Source organism: Sinocyclocheilus grahami, unplaced genomic scaffold (assembly GCF_001515645.1).
Source record: "Sinocyclocheilus grahami isolate Dianchi unplaced genomic scaffold, SAMN03320097.WGS_v1.1 scaffold199.1, whole genome shotgun sequence".
Taxonomy (NCBI): domain Eukaryota; kingdom Metazoa; phylum Chordata; class Actinopteri; order Cypriniformes; family Cyprinidae; genus Sinocyclocheilus; species Sinocyclocheilus grahami.
Window position 1 is genome coordinate 1,200,809 of NW_015505378.1, and position 21,709 is coordinate 1,222,517.

Consider the following 21,709-nt stretch of genomic DNA (forward strand, 5'->3'; position numbering starts at 1 on the left):
TAAGATTGATGTCGTTTGGAATTGGTAAAATGTGCTTGGAAAAAAATATGATCAGAAAATCAACTTGCATAATAATTATGCATGCACTATATTTTCCCTCATCAGCAATGCAAGGAATGTTGTGATTGGTTGTCAAGGCAGCCAATCAGAATTTAGCAGCCTCATCTCTGATTGGCTGGAATTATGGCATATTGTAACTCTGGGTTGTGTTGAGCAAGCCAGCTGTTGGCATTTAGAGAGCACTGAGGGTGGGCATCAAGGGAGTAAGCTAATGAAACGTTGCACGCGCAAAAGAGGTCTGCACAAATCAAAAAAAAATTTAAATGCAAAATTGATTTTTGTGCTCTTTGAGAGACAAACATTTTCTCCACAAAACTCAGTTCGCTCACGTGCAAAACGCACTTTTGCGCGCTCAAAATATGATCTTTTCCGTGCACAATTGTGTCCAACTCTATAGGGTGGGGAGGGGCGAGGTCGTGGGTTGAGTGCATCAGACAAGACAAAGAGGAAGAAGAAGAGCTGCTGTAGCCTCAAGTTTTCACAAGTTATTACACATGTACCTGAATAATTATGTACAGTGGGTACGGAAAGTATTCAGACCCCCTTAAATTTTTCACTCTTTGTTATGCAGAATTTACACTTCAATTATGAGACTACAGTGTTTCCCATACATTGATTGCGGGGTTTTTTTATATCACTGTAAGGAAACCGACTGTCTTCAGAAAACTGGATGTCATTTTCATGTAATCTTGCATGTAATGTCTGATAAAGCAGTGTTTTTTTGAGCGGAGCGCTGCTTTGTGTACAGCCGTTACCGGGGAAACCTTGATCTCTTCCACTCCAACAGCGCCTCCTGCTGCCAGAGAATGAGTTTGCATATATATGCTGCCTGGGAAACACTGGACTATGGTATAAATAAACATATGTGACCCTGACAACAAAACCAGTCATAAGGGTCAATTTTTCGAAATTGAGATTTATACATCACCTGAAAGCTGAATAAATAAGCTTTTCATTGATGTATGGTTTGTTAGGATAGGACAATATTTGGCCGAGATACAACTATTTGAAAATCTGGAATCTGAGGGTGCAAAAAAATCAAAATACTGAGAAAATCGCCTTTAAAGTTGTCCAAATTAAGTCCTTAGCTATGCATATTACTAATCAAAAATTAAGTTTTGATATATTTACAGTAGCAAATTTACAAAATATCTTCATGGAACATCATCTTTACTTAATATCCTAATGATTTTTGGCATAAAAGAAAAATCTATAATTTTGACCCATACAATGTTATTTTGGCTATTGCTACAAATATACCCCAGCGACTCGAGACTGCTTTTGTGCTGCAGGGTCACATATATTTGTATGGATTGATGCAAATGTTTTTGGTTACAGATGCCTTTGTAGAAATACCTAATTTTCTACTGCAATGACTGCGTCTTCATCTCACGCAAGTGTACATCATCTCTATTAAAATCACTACTCATTTATTTAGAGCTAAAACTAGTTGTAAGCCACATTTAGGACAAGAATCACCTTCTTTATTGCTACAAATTATTGCCCGAATGAAATTCACGCCAGTGGCTGTGGTACAGATACTGATAAACACAGCGCATCTGGCCTACAAATCACAGAAATACATTTTTTTACTTTTCAAAGGCAGATTTTATGATCACAGAGTCAACAGCTGTGGTTAGAAACCACAAACAACCAAGCCAAGGCATTTGTCATCCCCTCGAGGCTGTTTTTGGCATCTGTAGACATTTACAGACCCAGACAAAATGCAAATGTATCAATCAAAATCTTTGCAGCAAATCTTCACCAAGTCTGACATGTGTTAAAGCAGTGGTTCCCAACCCTGGCCCTGGAGGCACCCCAACACTGCACGTTTTGCATGCCTCCTTAATCAAACACACCTGATTCAGGTCATCAGCTCATTAGTAGAGACTTAAAGACTTGAAATTGGTGTGTCAGAGAAAGGAGACATGCAAAACGTGCAGTGTTGGGGTGCCTCCAGGACCAGGGTTGGGAACCATGGTGTTAAAGTACTGAATAAATGCACTGGACCTGTTCAGTTCATTTGATCAGTGCTATACATTTAAGGTAATGTTGACCAGTTCTTCATAAGGTGGAAATGCAAATCATCACACATCTTTAATAAGATAACATATCCGACTCGCTGTGAGTTCATTAGTCTTTAAACCACCGCCTTGTTGTTGTTTGCTGTCTTGCAATTATTTGGCGATGCTGTTCAGAATAAGTTCAAAGGTTTTAGACATTTTATGCGACTCATTTTATGCTCTCATCCTTTTTTAATGCAAAAGCAGTTTTGAATAGCAGCTCACACTTCCATAGCAAATCAAACGCAGGGTATGAAGACGTGTCTCATCTTGTGTTGAGGAAAAATAGTGTCTCTGACTCAAAGCTTGGGTTCATTTTGACACTGTTATGACAAGACAGACAGACAAATATATCAGCGTTTTAATTGTAAACAAACAAACAAAATCGATAATATGCTCAATATTGTAAATGGATATATATATTGTTCTTAGTGAACAATCCTCACTGTCTGCTATATATAATAATTAACATAATTGTAATATTTTTCATAGTAATTATTAAAATGTTACATGTAATTTAAAAATGTTATATTTGATATAATAAACATAACTTCTTTGTAAAATGTCAGAAATTATTTATTACGTTTACTGCCTGCTTTATATGTTTAAAATATTATTACATATTATGTATCATGTTATTAAAATGTATTACATTTTAAAATGTTATATTTGATATCATACAAAATATAACTTCCTAATAAAACTTTAAAAAATAAAATAATTTTTTCTGCCTGCTTTATGATTTAAAATATTTTATAATATTTATCATATTATTAAAATGTATTAAATTAAAATGTATGTTATGTATTAAATTCAAATAATTTTATATTTGATATAATACAAAATATTTCTTAGTAAAATTATTTTAAAATTATCACATTTTAAAATGACATAATACAAATATAACTTCTTTGTAAAATGAATAGAAATATTTATTACATGTTTACTGTAATGTTATATATTTATCATGTTAATTATCAAAATGTATTATATTTTAAAATGTTATATAAATTATTTATTCATGTTTTTTTCTGTCAGCTTTATATGATTAAAATGTTATACAATATTTATAATATTAAAATATATTAAATAAAAATGTTAAATTATATACTGTATATAATACAACATATTTCTTAGTAAAAAAATATTTTTTCTTAATAAAATGTTATATTTCATATAATACAAAATATAAAGTTTCTTTATTTATTTATGTTCTACATTTTTTCTGTTAAAAGACTGGGGCTAGTTGTCACACTTTTTACTCAAGTGAATTTCTCTGGGTATATTTATTTTTAAAATCCAATTTGTGTATAAACCTTAAAATCTTGACTACATAAGCCACTGAATTCAATTGAAACTTTAACATTTAAAATTTATGAAAGTTATGAAATGCAACATCTTATGCATACATATAAAACCGTAATATACAAATATTGTAATTCTGTATAAATGTATAACATTTCAAATACGTGGCAGTCTGATGCAATAAAATCATAGCTATGTGGCCCAACCTAATATTTATGAAAAAAGAGGCTAGTCCTGGGAACACAGTTGTTGATGTTGTTGTTTTTTCCCCCATTCAATTAATATGGGAATGTTTTCCTTTGTGGAAGCTAAAATATTTTCTGGAAGAACACACTACAAAAGCACATCAGTCATTATGAGATGTGTCACTTCTGATTTCAGCCTCATTCTGCACATTGACAAACGAGACAAATGTTCTCATCACTGTTTGGCGTCAACATCAATGGCTACACCAAGTGAAATGGCTAATGCGGTGGCTCCAGATTTGCTCATGTAAGATGCTCTGGCAGCAGCATCACACATCAGTCTTTGATCCCCGTCGCAGCGGGAGTTTGTGACAGTTTTTTGGTATCAAAAGGAGTAAACACAGAACTTATCAATTGAAGCTAGACAAAAATGAAATAAATAAAAACACGTAAACATTGCATTGATTGCCCTGCTAGACAGCACACTTTCTGGCTGGAAAAGACCCTTGGCATCCATGCATAAGTGAGATTCAGGGCCAGTGAACCCCTAAATTACTCAACGTGTCTTTAATTACTGCAATGCTCAGAAGATATTTTGACGATTGCTGGTAATCAAACAGTTGCTGGTTGCCATTGACTTCCATAGTATTTTTTTTTCCTACTATGGAAGTCAATGGCAACCAGCAACTGTTTGATTACCAGCAATCTTCAAAATATCTTCTTTTGTGTTCAACATAAGAAAGCAACTCATACAGGTTTGGAACGGCATGAGGGTGAGTAAATGATGACAGAATTTTCATTTTTGGGTGAACTATCCCTTTAAGCTCAAGAGTTCAAAAAAACTAACAGAAACTGAGGGGTAGGCTAGTTACTGACATTTTGAATTTCAGCATCATATTTCAATTTTATACATCAACGCTCTTTGTAAGTAATAGTTCTTCAATAAATTCTTTCAATCTGAAGATAAATTGTTTTTGATTAATAAATTGTACTTTAATTTTACGATTAGAAGATTATTTTCTCTAACATCCCAAGGTTTACATGTTAACATCACCTTAAGTCCAATATCTGTACGTAAAAAAAAAACATGCAATTTACATTAGATTTTTTTCAAATAATTAGATTTTTAATTTATAGTAATTATTTAAATCAAATAATAAATTAACTATAACTATTTGAAATATAGATCAATATCTACAATTAAAAAGTATACCATTTGTATTTTTATGAATTAATTATTAATATAATAATCATTAATAATTTATAATTAAACAATATTACCATCATTGCCCATCATATATTACAGTTTAATTACTAATAATTTTTTAAGTATTAATTAATCATTTATTAATTATAATAATTTAACAATTAATACTTTTAAAATTATAATTAAACACAATTCACTAAAAATGAAACCATGAAAAACTGACTCATATTTTAAATGTTATACATTTATACAGAATTACAAAGAAATTTGATTTTAAAAATAACTATACCCAGAGAAATTCATTGGAGTCTCATAACAGTGAAAATGTAGTGATTAAATGAATTTTTTTCATTCATTTTATTAAGAAGTTATATTTTATGTTACATCAACTATAACATGTTCAAATTTAATATCATAGATTAAAATATTATATAATATTATTTTAATCATATAAAGCCAATGAAGACAATAAAAATGTAATGATTAATTTTATTAAGAAGTTATATTTTGTATGATATCAAATATAACATTTTAGAATTGTATACATTTTAATAGTTAATATGCTAAATATATAAATATTAGCATGGGTTTTAAACAATAATTGACGATTTAAAACCATATTTTTATTTATTTATTATTATTTTAAATTTAACATTTAGATTTCTATTGTGCTTTCCTGAAGCTCAAACAGAATGAGCACTTGCCTTCAAGCATGCAATTTGTGGGTCAAATTGACCTGCTAACATCACAGTCATAATATAAATTTCACAACACCTCAGTGTCAAAACATTGCAGGCATGTTCATGACCCTAAATGAGATATAATTTCATAATTTCAAGAAAAACATCCTAGGTTAATTTCCCTAGTATTTCCCACAACTCAAAAATGTGCTGCGGGTCAAACTGACCCGGAACATACGGTAATATAAGGGCTAGACTAAGATTAATCTATTATCTTCTTCTTATTTCCTCCACCAATATGCATAAATGGGAAGTGAGATGTCATATACACAGACGGATAGAAGAATGTGCTGTTGTTGGCATATGTGCGTTGTATTTCAGGAGGTTGAAATGACATTGCTTTGTACTGTAGTGGCGGTGCTTTGGGGAGGAGAGACGGTTCCTCACAGTCGAGCTCAGGAGGAGTCCTGGCAGAAAACTCTGGCTTTTCTTGAGGAGCATCTCTATGACAACAGCAAAGAAGTTACACGCTGCTAACCATTTATATACTGTATTTATAATTGCAAGACTAATTCATCTTCATTGTGCCTTTTTACAGTAATAATGAATAGATTATTAGTATTAATCTAACAAGGGTTAATTTAACCTGGAACATAATGAATGTACCCATCATTTTAACATAAGACAAGGGCTAGAAACTCAATGGAAAAACGAGCTTCACCTTTGGTCTTTGCCTCCAGTAACTTGAAATCACTGAATCGGACGTGAGGGCTGTAGGGCGGCTCAATAAGGAGACCCGTTCCAGGATACGAGAGAACCGTTAGGAGGTCACTGTTCCCGGCCTTTTCCATCCTCTTCTTCATCTACCGAACAGGACATGAGATTGGCTAAATCACTGGCCTGAGATGAAATAAAAGTGCTGAAGACGAACATTTTATTGTGTTAAACCGATCGACTCACATCCACTGCAGATTCTGAAGCTGGCCAGTTTTGATCGTCCTCACCAGCAATTAAAGGGATAGTTCACCCAAAAATGAAAATTGAATGTTTATCTGCTTACCCCCAGGGCATCCAAGAATGTAGGTGACTTTGTTTCTTCAGTAGAACACAAACGAAGATTTTTAACTCAAACCGTTGCAGTCTGTCAGTCATATAATGGAGGTGAATGGAAATCACGGCATTGAGAGTCAAAAAAAACATACACAGACAAAACCAAATTAAACCCTGCAGCTCGTGATGATACATTGATGTGTAAAGACACGAAACGATCGGTCTGTGCAAGAAACTGAACAGTATTTATATAGTTTTTACCTCTGATGCACTGCAATGTCTGAACTGTCCTGAGCGCGTCCTCGACAGCTGGTGCGTGACGCGTCTTCTTCTTCTTGCTTTACGGCGGATTGCAGACTTATAAGTGCATTACCGCCACCTATCTCTCAAGTGGACCATTGACACTCTATCTACAATCTCTGTAGATAGAGTGTCAATGGTCCACTTGAGAGATAGGTGGCGGTAATGCACTGATAAGTCTTTACACATCAATGTATCGTCACGAGCCGCAGGGTTTAATTTGCTTTTGTTTGTGTATATTTTTTTGACTCTCAAAGCCGTGATTCCCATCCACTTGTTTATAAGACTGACAGACTGCAACGGTTTGAGTTAAAAATCTTCGTTTGTGTTCTGCTGAACAAACAAAGTCACCTACATCTTGGATGCCCTGGGAGTAAGCAGATAAACATCAAATTTTCATTTCTGGGTGAACTATCCCTTTAATAATAAAGGGCATTTGATTTCACCCATCTGGTAAAAACAAAACCCACCGTAAGAATTGCAAGCACATGACTCTTTACAGTACAAAACTGCATATTATGCACCACTAACACAGTAAATGTATCATTTTCATACCTTAACTTTCTTGGAAGGGTCATTTGGTATTGGCAGCAACAGATCCCGCCAAATTATTCTCATCTTTTCATCATAACGGGTTTTGTCTACATTCCTTGGTATTGACAGAATGACAGATGTTATTAGTATATAGTTTGTACTGTATAATGTAATGTATTTTAATTGTATTTGTCTGTTATGGGAAAACAGTGTTTCACACTATTGCAGTGCTGCATAGACCTCCGCCAAAGATCCTTTGAGCGGCATGATGTGCCTCCCACTCACACAAACCACACAACCACAAGGACAGAAAAATACATTGCAGGTCTCTGCATCAAATCTCCACTGTACTGATGTACATGAGAACGTGTGACGTATTCACCTTTACAATTTCTGAGTATGCTGTCAAACCCAGCGTTACAGAGACACCGAATGACATCCCCATCACTGCCACTCTGTCAGGACGCACTTTGGGGTGTTTTTGTAGAAATGTGAACGCAGATTTGATGAGCTTTAAATACTTTCAAGGTACTGTACATATGATGGTATATACCTTATTTTCCCTCTCCAATGTGTGAATCAAATTTTGGGAAATACTGAACATTTTATTTAAAATTAATTACATTTTAAATTAATTAAAATTAGAAAATTATAAATTAATTTACATATAACTGAATTATTTTTAAATCACTTCAGCATTAACAAACATTAAATAATGTCAGATTAGTTAAAGTATATGCAAATAAATAGTAGAAAGGTCATTCCATTTTAATAAATATATTATCATATACACTTCTGGTCAAAAGTTTGGAATAAGATTTTTTTATGTTTTTAAATAAGTCTCTTATGCTTGCCAAGGCTGTATTTATTTGATCAAAAACACAGTAAAACATTAATATTGTAAAATATATTTAGAATGTAGTTTTCTATTTGAATATTTTGTAAATGTAATTCATTCCTGTGATCAAAGCTGAATTTTCAGCATCATTACTCCAGTCTTCAGTCACATGATCCTTCAGAAATCATGCTAATATGCTGCTCCATTATTATCAATTATTATTGCTCTCAATTATTAATAATAATAATAAAACATTTTTGCTGCTTAATATTTTTGAGTAATATTTTTTAAAATTGATGAATAGAAATAACTTTTAAATGGAAGTGTATCACGGTTTCCACAAAAACATGAAGCTGCACAACTGTTTTCAACATTGATAATAATAAGAAATGTTTCTTGAGCAGCAAATCAGCATATTAGAATGATTTCTGAGACTGAAGACTGCAGTAATGATGCTGCAAATTCAGCTTTGCATCACAGGAATAAATTACATTTTTAAATATATATAAACTGAAAACTGTTTTTTTTTTTGTAATATTATTTCACAGTATTACTAATTTTACTGTATTTTTGATGAAACAAATGCAGCCTTGGTGAACATAAGAGACTTCTTTCAAAAACAATAAAATATCTGAATTATTCCAAACTTTTGACCAGTATTGTATATTCAGATATAAATACACATGAATTACTTACCTATCTGTTAATCAGAGTTATATTTGTAGTTGTTGTGTAGCACACATGTACCTCAAAGTAGGTGTTGTCCATGTGATGGAGTTTTCCTGCAGCATTCAGGATCCCGATGTATTCCTGGACCAGCGAGACATAGTCGTGGGACGCCAGGAGCGCTGAGCGATACTCAACACGACCCCCCTGCCCTCCCCAGAGGTCCAGCACGGCAGGAAAGGGGCCTGCATTACAAAACCACACGCATTTAAATGGAGAGTCCCTCGAGTCTCGATAAATGTAGACAGAATGTAATGATTTACATTCATCTAAATATACAAGGTCACAGAGTAGGTTGGTTTTAAAATAAATGCTTCTCTTGTGGCACAATATAAATGTATATTTCATGTGTTGTTTCTGGATATTTTGAATTGAAGCCTTTTGATCATTTTAATGCATCATTGCAGAATGCAAGTATTAGTTTCTTTAAATAATAAAAAAAACCTTAATGACCCCAAATGGCAGTATAAGTAAATACATTTATGTTATAATTAAATATATATTAATGAATTAAATTTGCATATTATTTAAAGTACATTCTAATTATTATTATATATTTATATTATTATAATTGAATATACATTTTAAAATACTACACTATACCAATGATATATGGGCAAGGACTGCATCTAATGACTAATCCATACCTGAGGGAATGAACAGTGTCCCCTTTATCTCACCCTCTGTCACTTCAACGCTCTGGACTTCAGGGGCCAAATACCAGCATTCAGCAGTAGCTGATGTGAGGGGTGTGTGATGCTTGAAGCCCTTAGCAAGGTGTCCTTCATGCACGGAAAACACCACTTTGATAGGTGTCTGGACATTGTTCTTCCGCAATCTGTCAATTCAAATCAAAATTATCTGTCAATTCAGTGCGTGAGGGTAAAAGATTTTCCCACGCAGATTTCGCATCAGGTTTAAGTTGTGACTCCACTTTTAATAAAATTCTCAGTTTTCAACCAAAAAAAATACCAGCATACATTTTTACAAAGACATATAGACCTCAGTCAAGGTAGATCCATGTTTAATTTTTTGACAGGAATGAAATTCAGGCTGTGAGGGACTTAAGTACAGAGCATTCAGTGGATTGTACTGTTATTTAACAATTAGCGACTGTTCAGCTGACAAAACATCTTTCTGAAGAAAAAAAAAATTTCAGTAGTCAAAAACTCCAAAAAATAGTTTTAAACCTGTGGGTTGGCAAAATGGCATGATCTAGGACTTTTAATCAGTGCATGCCACTGTAAAGCCTATCCGTCACAGCCTTGTTTTCATTAACGTTAAATTCAATATGGTGTCTTTTAAAGGTGCAATAGGTGATTGTGTTCAGAAACATTTTTTGTTATGCTGGTTGAAAGTCTCTTCACATCTCGATAGCAATCATTAAATTAAGTGGTCTAAATGTATTTATCTATATTTATATATTCTGTGGAAGGTGTAGGACCAAGAAATGCTCGTCCAATCAAAACGCCCCGCTCTTTTTTTTTTTGCATGTCTCGCTTAGGCATTAGTGCCCGCCCCCTTTTTTAGTGTATTTTTCCACTCATTTCCTTTTTTAAAAAGTCTTTGTTAGAGCCATGAATCAAACCAACCAGCTACGAGGTGAATCACAACAGTACAAACTTTGATTTGAAGCAAAAAAAAGTTTTTGAAAATCGAAAAAAAAAAAGACATTTTTGTGTGTTTTTAACGGCTTTAATGAACCCAATTAAGCATTGTAAAAGACAATCAAATTTGAAAACAATTGAGAAATATAAAACTATCCATTTAAAGTTGTTGACTGTATATACAGAAACAACATATTTTAAGTTTATTGGCAAATATGCATATATATTTTCAAATATTTAAGTATTTTGAGAGTGTGGGGAGTCTCTATAACATAATTTGCGTGCTTCATGGAATGGGCGGAGCTAAGCGCTCGTTTGGCCCGATTTGCTCACTACAGCTCTCTGATTGGTGGAAATTTCTTTACAGCATCGTGGGTAATGTAGTTTTTTAACAATGGATTGTAGCTGATGTGAGGGGTGTGTGATGCTTGAAGCCCTTAGCAAGGTGTCCTTCATGCACGGAAAACACCACTTTGATAGGTGTCTGGACATTGTTCTTCCGCAATCTGTCAATTCAAATCAAAATTATCTGTCAATTCAGTGCGTGAGGGTAAAAGATTTTCCCACGCAGATTTCGCATCAGGTTTAAGTTGTGACTCCACTTTTAATAAAATTCTCAGTTTTCAACCAAAAAAAATACCAGCATACATTTTTACAAAGACATATAGACCTCAGTCAAGGTAGATCCATGTTTAATTTTTTGACAGGAATGAAATTCAGGCTGTGAGGGACTTAAGTACAGAGCATTCAGTGGATTGTACTGTTATTTAACAATTAGCGACTGTTCAGCTGACAAAACATCTTTCTGAAGAAAAAAAAAATTTCAGTAGTCAAAAACTCCAAAAAATAGTTTTAAACCTGTGGGTTGGCAAAATGGCATGATCTAGGACTTTTAATCAGTGCATGCCACTGTAAAGCCTATCCGTCACAGCCTTGTTTTCATTAACGTTAAATTCAATATGGTGTCTTTTAAAGGTGCAATAGGTGATTGTGTTCAGAAACATTTTTTGTTATGCTGGTTGAAAGTCTCTTCACATCTCGATAGCAATCATTAAATTAAGTGGTCTAAATGTATTTATCTATATTTATATATTCTGTGGAAGGTGTAGGACCAAGAAATGCTCGTCCAATCAAAACGCCCCGCTCTTTTTTTTTTTGCATGTCTCGCTTAGGCATTAGTGCCCGCCCCCTTTTTTAGTGTATTTTTCCACTCATTTCCTTTTTTAAAAAGTCTTTGTTAGAGCCATGAATCAAACCAACCAGCTACGAGGTGAATCACAACAGTACAAACTTTGATTTGAAGCAAAAAAAAGTTTTTGAAAATCGAAAAAAAAAAAGACATTTTTGTGTGTTTTTAACGGCTTTAATGAACCCAATTAAGCATTGTAAAAGACAATCAAATTTGAAAACAATTGAGAAATATAAAACTATCCATTTAAAGTTGTTGACTGTATATACAGAAACAACATATTTTAAGTTTATTGGCAAATATGCATATATATTTTCAAATATTTAAGTATTTTGAGAGTGTGGGGAGTCTCTATAACATAATTTGCGTGCGTCATGGAATGGGCGGAGCTAAGCGCTCGTTTGGCCCGATTTGCTCACTACAGCTCTCTGATTGGTGGAAATTTCTTTACAGCATCGTGGGTAATGTAGTTTTTTAACAATGGATTCCGCTGTTAAGCATGGCTGGGTGTCAAACTCAATTCCTGGAGAGCCGGAGCCCTGCAGAGTTTAGATTCAACCCTATTTAAACTCACCTGATTCAGCTAATCAAATCCGTCAGGCTTATTTGAAAACTACATGGTATGTGTGTTGGAGCAGGGTTGGAACAAAACTCCGCAAGGCTCCGGCCCTCCAGGAATTGAATTTGACACCCCTGATTTAAAACATGAGTTGAAATATTGCAAAGTTATGGCTTCAACAAAAGCATATTAACAATTTCCCTAAGAAGAATATTAATTGCATTTTTGCCTCTGCAACCCGACTATTGCACTATATTGACAATGGACCTTTTATTCCCACAAAATGTTGTTAATGTGAGCACCTTTACGATAAAATTCCTATTTTGTTTTACACAGAAAATAAATAAATAACAGTATACAGTTTTGGGACGACGTATGGAGAGTAAATGATGACAGAATTTTATTTTAAGGTGAACTGTCCCTTTAAATCTGAAGTTCATTACAAGTGCATGCAATTAAAAAAAAGTGGTGCAGTTATTTATCTCTCTCACTTTACTTACTCACCGGCGACCTGGTTTACATTCAGGAACAGGTCTCATACTCCAAAGCACACCCATGGCTTCAACCCCCTCAAATGTCCCGCCAAGACTTTCATCTCTGGAAACTGTGTATTAATAATTAAGTAAATCCTTCAATGATTGAGAAAGCTTTTAGAAACAAAACAGTGATTGTATGAAAGTTTAAGATGAAGCAGTGTACCTCCCTGAGGAGTCGCTGGTGTAGTGGCCGAACGCTTCCCAATCGTCTCCATCTTCAGAGTGACTCTAGAGGAGAAAAAAAAAGTGGTGCAGTTATTTATCTCTCTCGCTTTACTTACTCACCGGCGACCTGGTTTACATTCAGGAACAGGTCTCATACTCCAAAGCACACCCATGGCTTCAACCCCCTCAAATGTCCCGCCAAGACTTTCATCTCTGGAAACTGTGTATTAATAATTAAGTAAATCCTTTAATGATTGAGAAAGCTTTCAGAAACAAAACAGTGATTGTATGAAAGTTTAAGATGAAGCAGTGTACCTCCCTGAGGAGTCGCTGGTGTAGTGGCCGAACGCTTCCCAATCGTCTCCATCTTCAGAGTGACTCTAGAGGAGTGAATTTAGAATCGGCAGGCAAGTTTTTCACTTCTACCTCTACTTTTTCATCAACCAAGCAACTCGAAGGATGATAAACTTTTGCAAAACCACAAAGGAAAAACATTTCTGTTTTCAGTACATTGTTGTCATGTAAATGTACCCTAAATGTTTATACTGCTTTGATTAAATAAATAACAAATAAAATCTGTCATTTAGAAATGCTACAAGTGAATTTAGGCATCACAAAATTATATGCAAAAGTAATATTTATTTTGAGTTCTGCTAAAGATTACATTTAAGTGTTATTAAATTAATGTTTTTAAAAATTAACTTCATTTTGGGGTCAGAAAGATGAAGGAAATTAATACTTTTATTTAGTAAGGATGCATTAAATTGATCAAAAAGTGACAGTAAAGACATTTATAATGCTACAAAAGACATGTATTTCAAATAAATGCTGTTCTTTTCAACTTTTTATTTATGGACGAATCCTGGGGGGGGGAATTAATCATGATATCCACAAAAATATGAAACAGCACAACTATTTTCAGGATTGATAATAATAATACATATTTCTCGAGCAGCAAATCAGCATATCAGAATGATTTCTGAAGGATCGAGTGACACTGAAGACTGCAGTAATGATGCTGAAAATTCAGCTTTGATCACAGAAATAAATGACATTTTAAAATATATTCAAACAGAAAACACTTATTGTACATTTTTCATAATATTTCACAATACTACTGTTTTTACTGTATTTTTGATCAAATTAATGCAGCCTTGGTGAGCAGAAGTGACTTCAAAAACATAAATAAAATTATTTTACACCAAACGTTTGAATGGTTGTATACAGTATAACACTTTGACACACCTGCCAATGGCCAGTGACTTGAGAAAATTTACCGTCCATAAATATTTTTTCCAGCCATGAAATTTAGTTTTTTTTAATTTGATAAAAGCGCTAAACCATAATTTTATTATGGTTTTTATTATTACCATTCATTTTAGGCCGTGGTTTTATATATATATATATATATAATACAAACAACTCTGGGTGGACTCTGGATGGACACAGTAATGTGCAGTGTACTCTACTGAAGTGTCCTGTACCTGATTTCCTGTAGTTGGTGTAACAGCGCTGCTCTCAGGGGTGCTGGCGAGGGCCAGAGCGGTGGCCAGTTCACTTTGAGTGATGGGTCTGGGGCCCACGGCGCCGTTATAACCGAGCGAAGCTGGCCTCATGCCGGCCAAACCACTAGCAAGAGTGGACGGCCCACCGCGATTCCCCTACAGATGATAAACTGGCTTAGGATCCAATACTGTCAATGCACTATTCCTAATGAAGAACAGTAAATCATCACAAACCGACTGGAAGTCCTCATCATCATCAGACATGCCTTCAAAGAGGAAACCTCCTGTAGATTAAAAAAAAATGTATGCATGAAAATTACTATGGATCACCAAAATGACCCGTCACATTATGTAAATGGTGGGCAATTTTTCACTTAAATTGTGTTTAAATGGACACCCACCTGGCATGTCGCTGTAAGAGCTAGAAGACACGTTTCTGGAGGAGCTGGCGCTCTGTTGGGGCGGCACGCTGCCAGCCACCGAGTGCAGCACCAGGATGATGGCATTTACCAGTGCCGGGTGGGAATTGGCCAATCTGGTGAGACAGTTAAGCTCAGGGTATCATTTGCTTTAACCCAAAGTGTACCACATGATTCAAATGTCACATTCGGAGGCAATAAAACCTCAGATTCAACAGAAGTCAACACAATATGACATTCACACCCGTTTTTACTATATTACTATAATGCCAAAATGGAAAGTCGTTTTAAAAGCAAAATAAATAATTTAATTGTGATTAATTATTATAAAGACATACAGTACCAGACAAAATTGACTGCTTATGATTAAGTGCTTGAAATGAAACAAATATGAATTCTACCTAAATATAAATGTATTAACAAATATATTGTATTATTATTATTATTTCAACATTGAATAATAATAATATTATTATTATTATTATGACTATTACTATTATTATTATTAGTAGTAGTAGTAGTAATAGTAGTAATATTAATTATAATTACTATTAAATAATATTACTGATTAATTAATAATAATAACAATAATTCTATTATAATATATTATCATTTTATATATTATTATATTACAAAAGTATATAAATTTTTTCAATCCTGAAAATAGTTGTGCTGTTTCATATTTTGGTGGATATCATGATTCATTTCCCCCCCAGGATTCGTCCATAAATAAAAAGTGGAAAAGAACAGCATTTATTTGAAATACATATCTTTTGTAGCATTATAAATGTCTTTACTGTCACTTTTTGATCAATTTAATGCATCCTTACTAAATAAAAGTATTAATTTCCTTCATCTTTCTGACCCCAAAATGAAGTTAATTTTTTAAAACATTAATTTAATAACACTTAAATGTAATCTTGAACAGAACTCAAAATAAATATTACTTCTACATATATTTTTTTGATGCCTAAATTCACTTGTAGCATTTCTAAATGACAGATTTTATTATTTTTTTATTTAATCAAAGCAGTATAAACATTTAGGGTACATTTACATGACAACAATGTACTGAAAACAGAAATGTTTTTCCTTTGTGGTTTTGCAAAAGTTTCGCATACAGACCCCGTTCACACGGATCGGCAAAAATGATGAAAAATACTGCATTATTCATACCAGGCCAGTAGATGGCGATGTCACTTTGCAAAGAAACACTACGGCGTGCACACATATAATACACAAGTGCATGACGTCACCGTCTTCAGGTTTCATTCAAAATTTGTGTTTTTGTAGTTTATACTGAGATGGTAATGGTATCATTTTTAAAAACTTGCACATTGAAACCCGTTTTCAAAAGTTTGCATTTTCACCCCCCCAAAACGCTGTTGTCTTGTAAATAAGCAGCCAAACGCATACAACGTTTTCCGTTTTTAGTTGAAAATGATGTTGTGACCCCTTAATGTCAGAACTAGTTAACAGATAATAATTAATAAATTAATTAATGGTAATAATTGTTACCAGCTGGAATTTAAACATCAGTGTGTCTATGATGTTTTCGATTTGCATACACTAATTTAAAAAACGAATATGTCTGTTACAGGGTCCCTCTTCAGGAGTGTCCCCAATCCCTGCAGGCACTCCTATAACCAACGACCTGTTTAACCAGGCACTGCAGCAGGCCCTGCAGGTGTCCAGCATGTCCAGCTTACACGTGAGTAACCACCCAACATACAGAATCATCTTTATAATTATATTATAATACATTATTATTTTATATATTATTATATTACAAAAATTATTTGTTTTATTATTATATTAGTTAATAAATTATTGTTGTTATTACATTATTACCAATTAATAATAACATTATTGATCGATGATGATGATTATTGTTAATTATGTATTAATAAATAATTAATAATTGTAAATAATGTATTAATTGCTATTTATATTCATATTGATTAGTAAATTAACAATAACATTACTGATTTATGTTTACTGTTGTTGTTTTATTATTATTATTTTAAATATAACACTTTATTTTTGTTGTTATTTTTCTTATAATTATTACTACTAATAATAAATATTATTATTATTTATTTGTTTGTTTATTTGTTCATTCATTCATTCGTTTATTTATTTATGGATGAGGTGGGGCAGTTCATAAAGGAAATCAGCTATTTCCTGTTGTATGTAATGATGCTCACTTACGTGTCAAGCATGTTTGGGTCTGTGAATTGTATGAAGAGGTCTTTGTCTTGAAGAACCCCTTAAAATGTAGTCAATAAACATGAGTAAGTCTTCAACACGCCTCACATCACAAATCACTTCTGCCTGTAAACATACCTAGAGCCACAGGATCGCTGCTCAGCCCAGGTGTTGCTATGATGATCTGGTCGAGGGATTCCTTGTTGTTCAGCATCTTGAACACCTGGAATGAGTGAACAGCTACTCAAACATGTTCCCAAGGATCCAGAACCAGCAGCACGTTCAGACGCTTGTGTTCAGCAATGCTGGTCAAGTCAACCTACCGAGTCTCTGTATGCAGTGCTGGTGTGAAGAGCTGCCTGCAAGACACGAAACTCCCTCGCAGCTGCAACCTTGTCCACTGGCTCTATAGAGGAACATACAGGAATAAATAATGGACTCTATTCAGGGTGCATTTTTGGAGCTTGCCAGTGTCCATCTGTACATAATTTCATTTGTATGGAAAAGAGCAGCATGAACATTCTGCCCGATGTCTCCTTTTGTGTTCCTCTGCAGAACGTAAACCCGACTCACCGGGATGGATCTCAGGCTCAGGCCAAGACTTTCTCAGGATGTGCACAGTGGATCCCGACTGAATCCCATAGGACTCCAGAGTCAAGTCATCCTTTAACTTTCTGCCACAGTACACTAATTCTGTAATGCATAAAGATAATGGGAAAACTGTTTGCAATCTTGTCAAGATTCCTCTAGGGGTTATTCCCAGAATTTATTAATTTTTCCTTTTTTTTTAAACATGAAACATGATTCGAAGTGTCTTTAGATTCCATCACTATTAGATTTCATCACTATAGGGACACATTTATGTTTTTAAAAGTCATAGTTCCAGCTTGTTGACTTAAATTCTATTATATATTATGTTATATTATATTATATTATAAATTACAGAAACTTTTTAAACAAACGACAGATACAAAATCTGTTAAGGAAAAAAAAAAGTCTAATAGACTTATAATATAAACCTAAGACAATGTGTCCCTTATTTGATATTATATTAGCTATAAATTGTTGATAATGTAAAAAAAAAAACATGTATGAAATGATTTGACTGTTTACTAAGTAAACCGTAATATTGCATACTACTAGATTGGTAATGCTTTACTTGATGTCTTCAAATATATAATGCTTTATAATTATGCCTTGTAATGCACCTTATAATGCATTGTATAATCTCATGAATAATTGAACGCACAGTTAGAATATATTTAATACTTATCTATTCATCTTAAGTAACCAATAAAAAACAGATGTAGCAGGAAATCTGCAAATATGATGCATTTTAACTTTGGTAACAATTATTTATGAAAAGATCTAATGCATTATAACATACATTATGTAGTTTTTGTTTTTTAAATAAAAAGCCATTCTGACTAGTTGTAACATAAGTTTAAAACAAAATGTAAAAAGCTATTCATTAGTGGGGTAAGAAATTTAATAAATAACAGCTGGAATATACAATGACACATGAATAGGTACCTAAATAAGCATTGAATAAATAAATACTAGTAAAGTTGGAATTGATATTAGTAATTAATAGGACAGTTATTAGTAACTAGGAAATAAGTAAAGCACTGTTACCCAATGAACAGTTTTTAGCAAAATTGTAATTGGTACTAGTACAGGTGCATCTCGATAAATTAGAATGTCGTGGAAAAGTTCATTTATTTCAGTAATTCAACTCAAATTGTGAAACTTGTGTATTAAATACATATTGGAATACAAACTACTTTTTTATAATATCGATTATAATATCTGAACCACAGAATCACAAAGAATTCAAAGTATTTGTTAGCATACAGTATATTGATATAACAATGGAATATTTACCTTTGATTAGTAACTATTAGGAATGAAATAAGTACTACTATCTAATCAATAGTTATTGAAATTGAAAAGATAGTCACCAAATAAAAATAATAATAAAAACTAATAAGCACTAGTAAAATAATAATAAAATGGTAAAAATAATAATAATAATAATAATAATAAGCGCAAGTAACATAAAAAAGCACTAGTAACATAAAATACTATTTCGGCTACAGGAATACATATAAAAAGGCTTAAAATAACGGGCTAAATAAAACCCTTATAATAATTATTTTAACTTGACTTTGATGTCCACGTCAGATTATAACATTATAAATAAAGACTAGTCTTTTTAATCAGTTTATTAATACTGTAATAATCTGAAATGTGACAGTATTAATGCCACACTGTCGTCTAATATTATAATCATAATCACTCTAATATTAGCGACAGATGCTTTGCATTATATGTTACCTATGAGCTCAGGATCTGGTATGGCATCTGGGATCTGAGCCGATACCAGCTGCTTGAGAGTGGAGACCCGATACTCTCCGGGAGGAACATCTCCAGGCTCGGTCTCTGGGAACTGCAGCACGGACTTGGGAAGAGAAGGCTGGTCCAGCAGCTTGAGAGACAGACGCCACTCTGAGAACGCCATCGGTCTTGTGCACGCACTAGAGATGATATGTGCTCATGAAATGACCAATATATCTGTCAGTCTTGTAAACGCAATCTGTCTTTGAAATAAATAGTATCATGCGACTGTTTTCATCCGTGCGCCATGACGTCACGCAGGAAAGATTGCGGTTCTGGGAATTGTAGTTTTCCTGATGTGTTTACAGACTGTAACAGTCGCTTATGAACAGAGAGGGCAGTGTTATTATGAAGCGCTGCACTACAAGCAGAGATTTAAAGGGGTCATATGATGTTGCTAAAAATAACATTATTTTGTGTATTTGGTGTAATGAAATGTGTTTATGCGGTTTAAAGTTCAAAAAACACATTATTTTCCACATACTGTACATTATTGTTTCTCCTCTATGCCCCGCCTTTTTGAAACGCATAAATTTTTACAAAGCTCACCGGTCTGAAAAAGCGAGGTGTGCTGTGATTGGCCAGCTATCCAATGCATTGTGATTGGCCGAATACCTCAAGTGTGAGACGGAAATGTTACGCCCCTCACAATACTGTTGATGCCGTGTCCGGCCGGAGCGACGAGACAAAAACATTAAAACCCATTACAAACGAGGCATTTGTTGCATCCAGTGGGGACATAATTACTGATTATAATGACTTATACTGTCTTTTTACGCGTTGCTAATAGAAAAAGTACAAATAAAGCGGTTTTGGTACAATTAAAAACCAGCCAAAATAATGTGTCTTTTAGAAGAGAACCCACAGGGTTATTATTATCATAAAACTGAAGCATCTTTTTTTTTTTGCTTGAAATAAAATTATTTCAACTGTAATAAATAGAAAGAAAGAAATAATTTTTTATTTAGCTAGTTGTCAAGGCAACATTTCTTATTTCCATTTATTTTAACTTAAATAACTAAAAATAACTTAAACTAAAAATAAAGCTGAAATAAATAAATAAAATAAAAGCTATATAGACATGTTTTTAATAAAAACGAATAATAAAAAAATAAAAACACACAACAAAATTGCTAAAAATTTAAATGAACATTTTCGTTACTTGAAATAAAATAAACATGACCTGAAATGAAATAATATATAAAACCATTTACTTATTTTATTTCAGTTATAGTTTCCAAGGCAACATTTCTCATTTAGTACAACTAAAATTTTAATTAAATTAATTACGAAAATTAACCATGGTTTTACTACAAATAAAACCAAAAAACCATGGTTACTATAGTTAAACCATGGAATCCACAAAAGAACCATGGTTTACTAACCATAGTTTAACCATGGTATTTGTAGTAAAATTGTGGTTATAGCCTACAAATGGTAATCAATACACCAAAACAAAACAAAAAAAAAACATGGTCACTACACTGTTACTACAATAAAACCATGCTTAACTATACAGTTAGACGTATTAAAAGAAGAATAAGAAAAAAGGGAAAAGAAAAGAAAATAAAGAATAAAATTACAAACACAACAAAATGACTAAAAATGGTATTAAAAACAATTATGGAATCTCAGTGATACTAAAATAACACTGCCCACTTAATTAATTAAAATAATAATAATAAAATGTTTTTGAACATGTAAATGTAAAATGCTTTTGAACATGTAGCTTTTTGCACAAATTAACAAACTGGGCAAAGTTAGCATTAGCAGTTAGCACTTCTATTAATCTCAACGTTTGCTCCGATAACACATCAGTCACCGGTAAGTAGCCTACCATATGTAATTTGAATTAATTTAGTCATTTTTGCTCGCCTGCACAGGTGCAGTTACAACATCTACCAGTAGGGGCTAACTAGAACATACTACTAACTCTTTACTACATACTACTTTGCTATCCTAACCTAGGATAGCAAAGTCCACTAAAGGAGGTAGAGCTTTTTCGCATTTGGCTCACAAACTCTTGAATAGCCTTCCTGATAACGTTTCGGGGTTCAGACACACTCTCTCTGTTTAAATCTAGATTAAAGACACACCTCTTTGGCCAAGCATTCAAATAATGCATCTCATAATCTTGCACTGCAGTTATATCTGATCAAATGCACATTATTATTCT

General features: G+C 33.3%; 2 protein-coding genes across 2 annotated transcripts; both read right to left on the minus strand.

Annotated features, from left to right (window-relative positions):
• Positions 1–5,821: 5,821 nt before the first annotated feature.
• On the minus strand, positions 5,822–13,499 carry LOC107595264 (acyl-coenzyme A thioesterase 4-like). The gene is given in 12 exon segments (XM_016285615.1): positions 5,822–6,003; positions 6,222–6,363; positions 6,461–6,514; positions 7,274–7,300; positions 7,406–7,499; positions 7,605–7,711; positions 7,767–7,895; positions 8,970–9,133; positions 9,596–9,786; positions 12,808–12,909; positions 12,991–13,065; positions 13,384–13,499. Coding segments are annotated over 12 exon segments (1,383 nt in total).
• Positions 13,500–13,853: 354 nt separating this feature from the next.
• On the minus strand, positions 13,854–19,799 carry LOC107595265 (ubiquitin-like protein 7). The gene is made up of 9 exons (XM_016285616.1): positions 19,474–19,799; positions 17,710–17,829; positions 17,460–17,542; positions 17,275–17,359; positions 17,140–17,197; positions 14,911–15,044; positions 14,744–14,793; positions 14,469–14,665; positions 13,854–13,866 (listed from the first exon to the last, which is right to left on the minus strand). Exons 1-9 carry the CDS (start codon positions 19,655–19,657, stop codon positions 13,854–13,856), a joined length of 924 nt encoding a protein of 307 aa, XP_016141102.1. The 5' UTR covers positions 19,658–19,799.
• Positions 19,800–21,709: the final 1,910 nt, after the last annotated feature.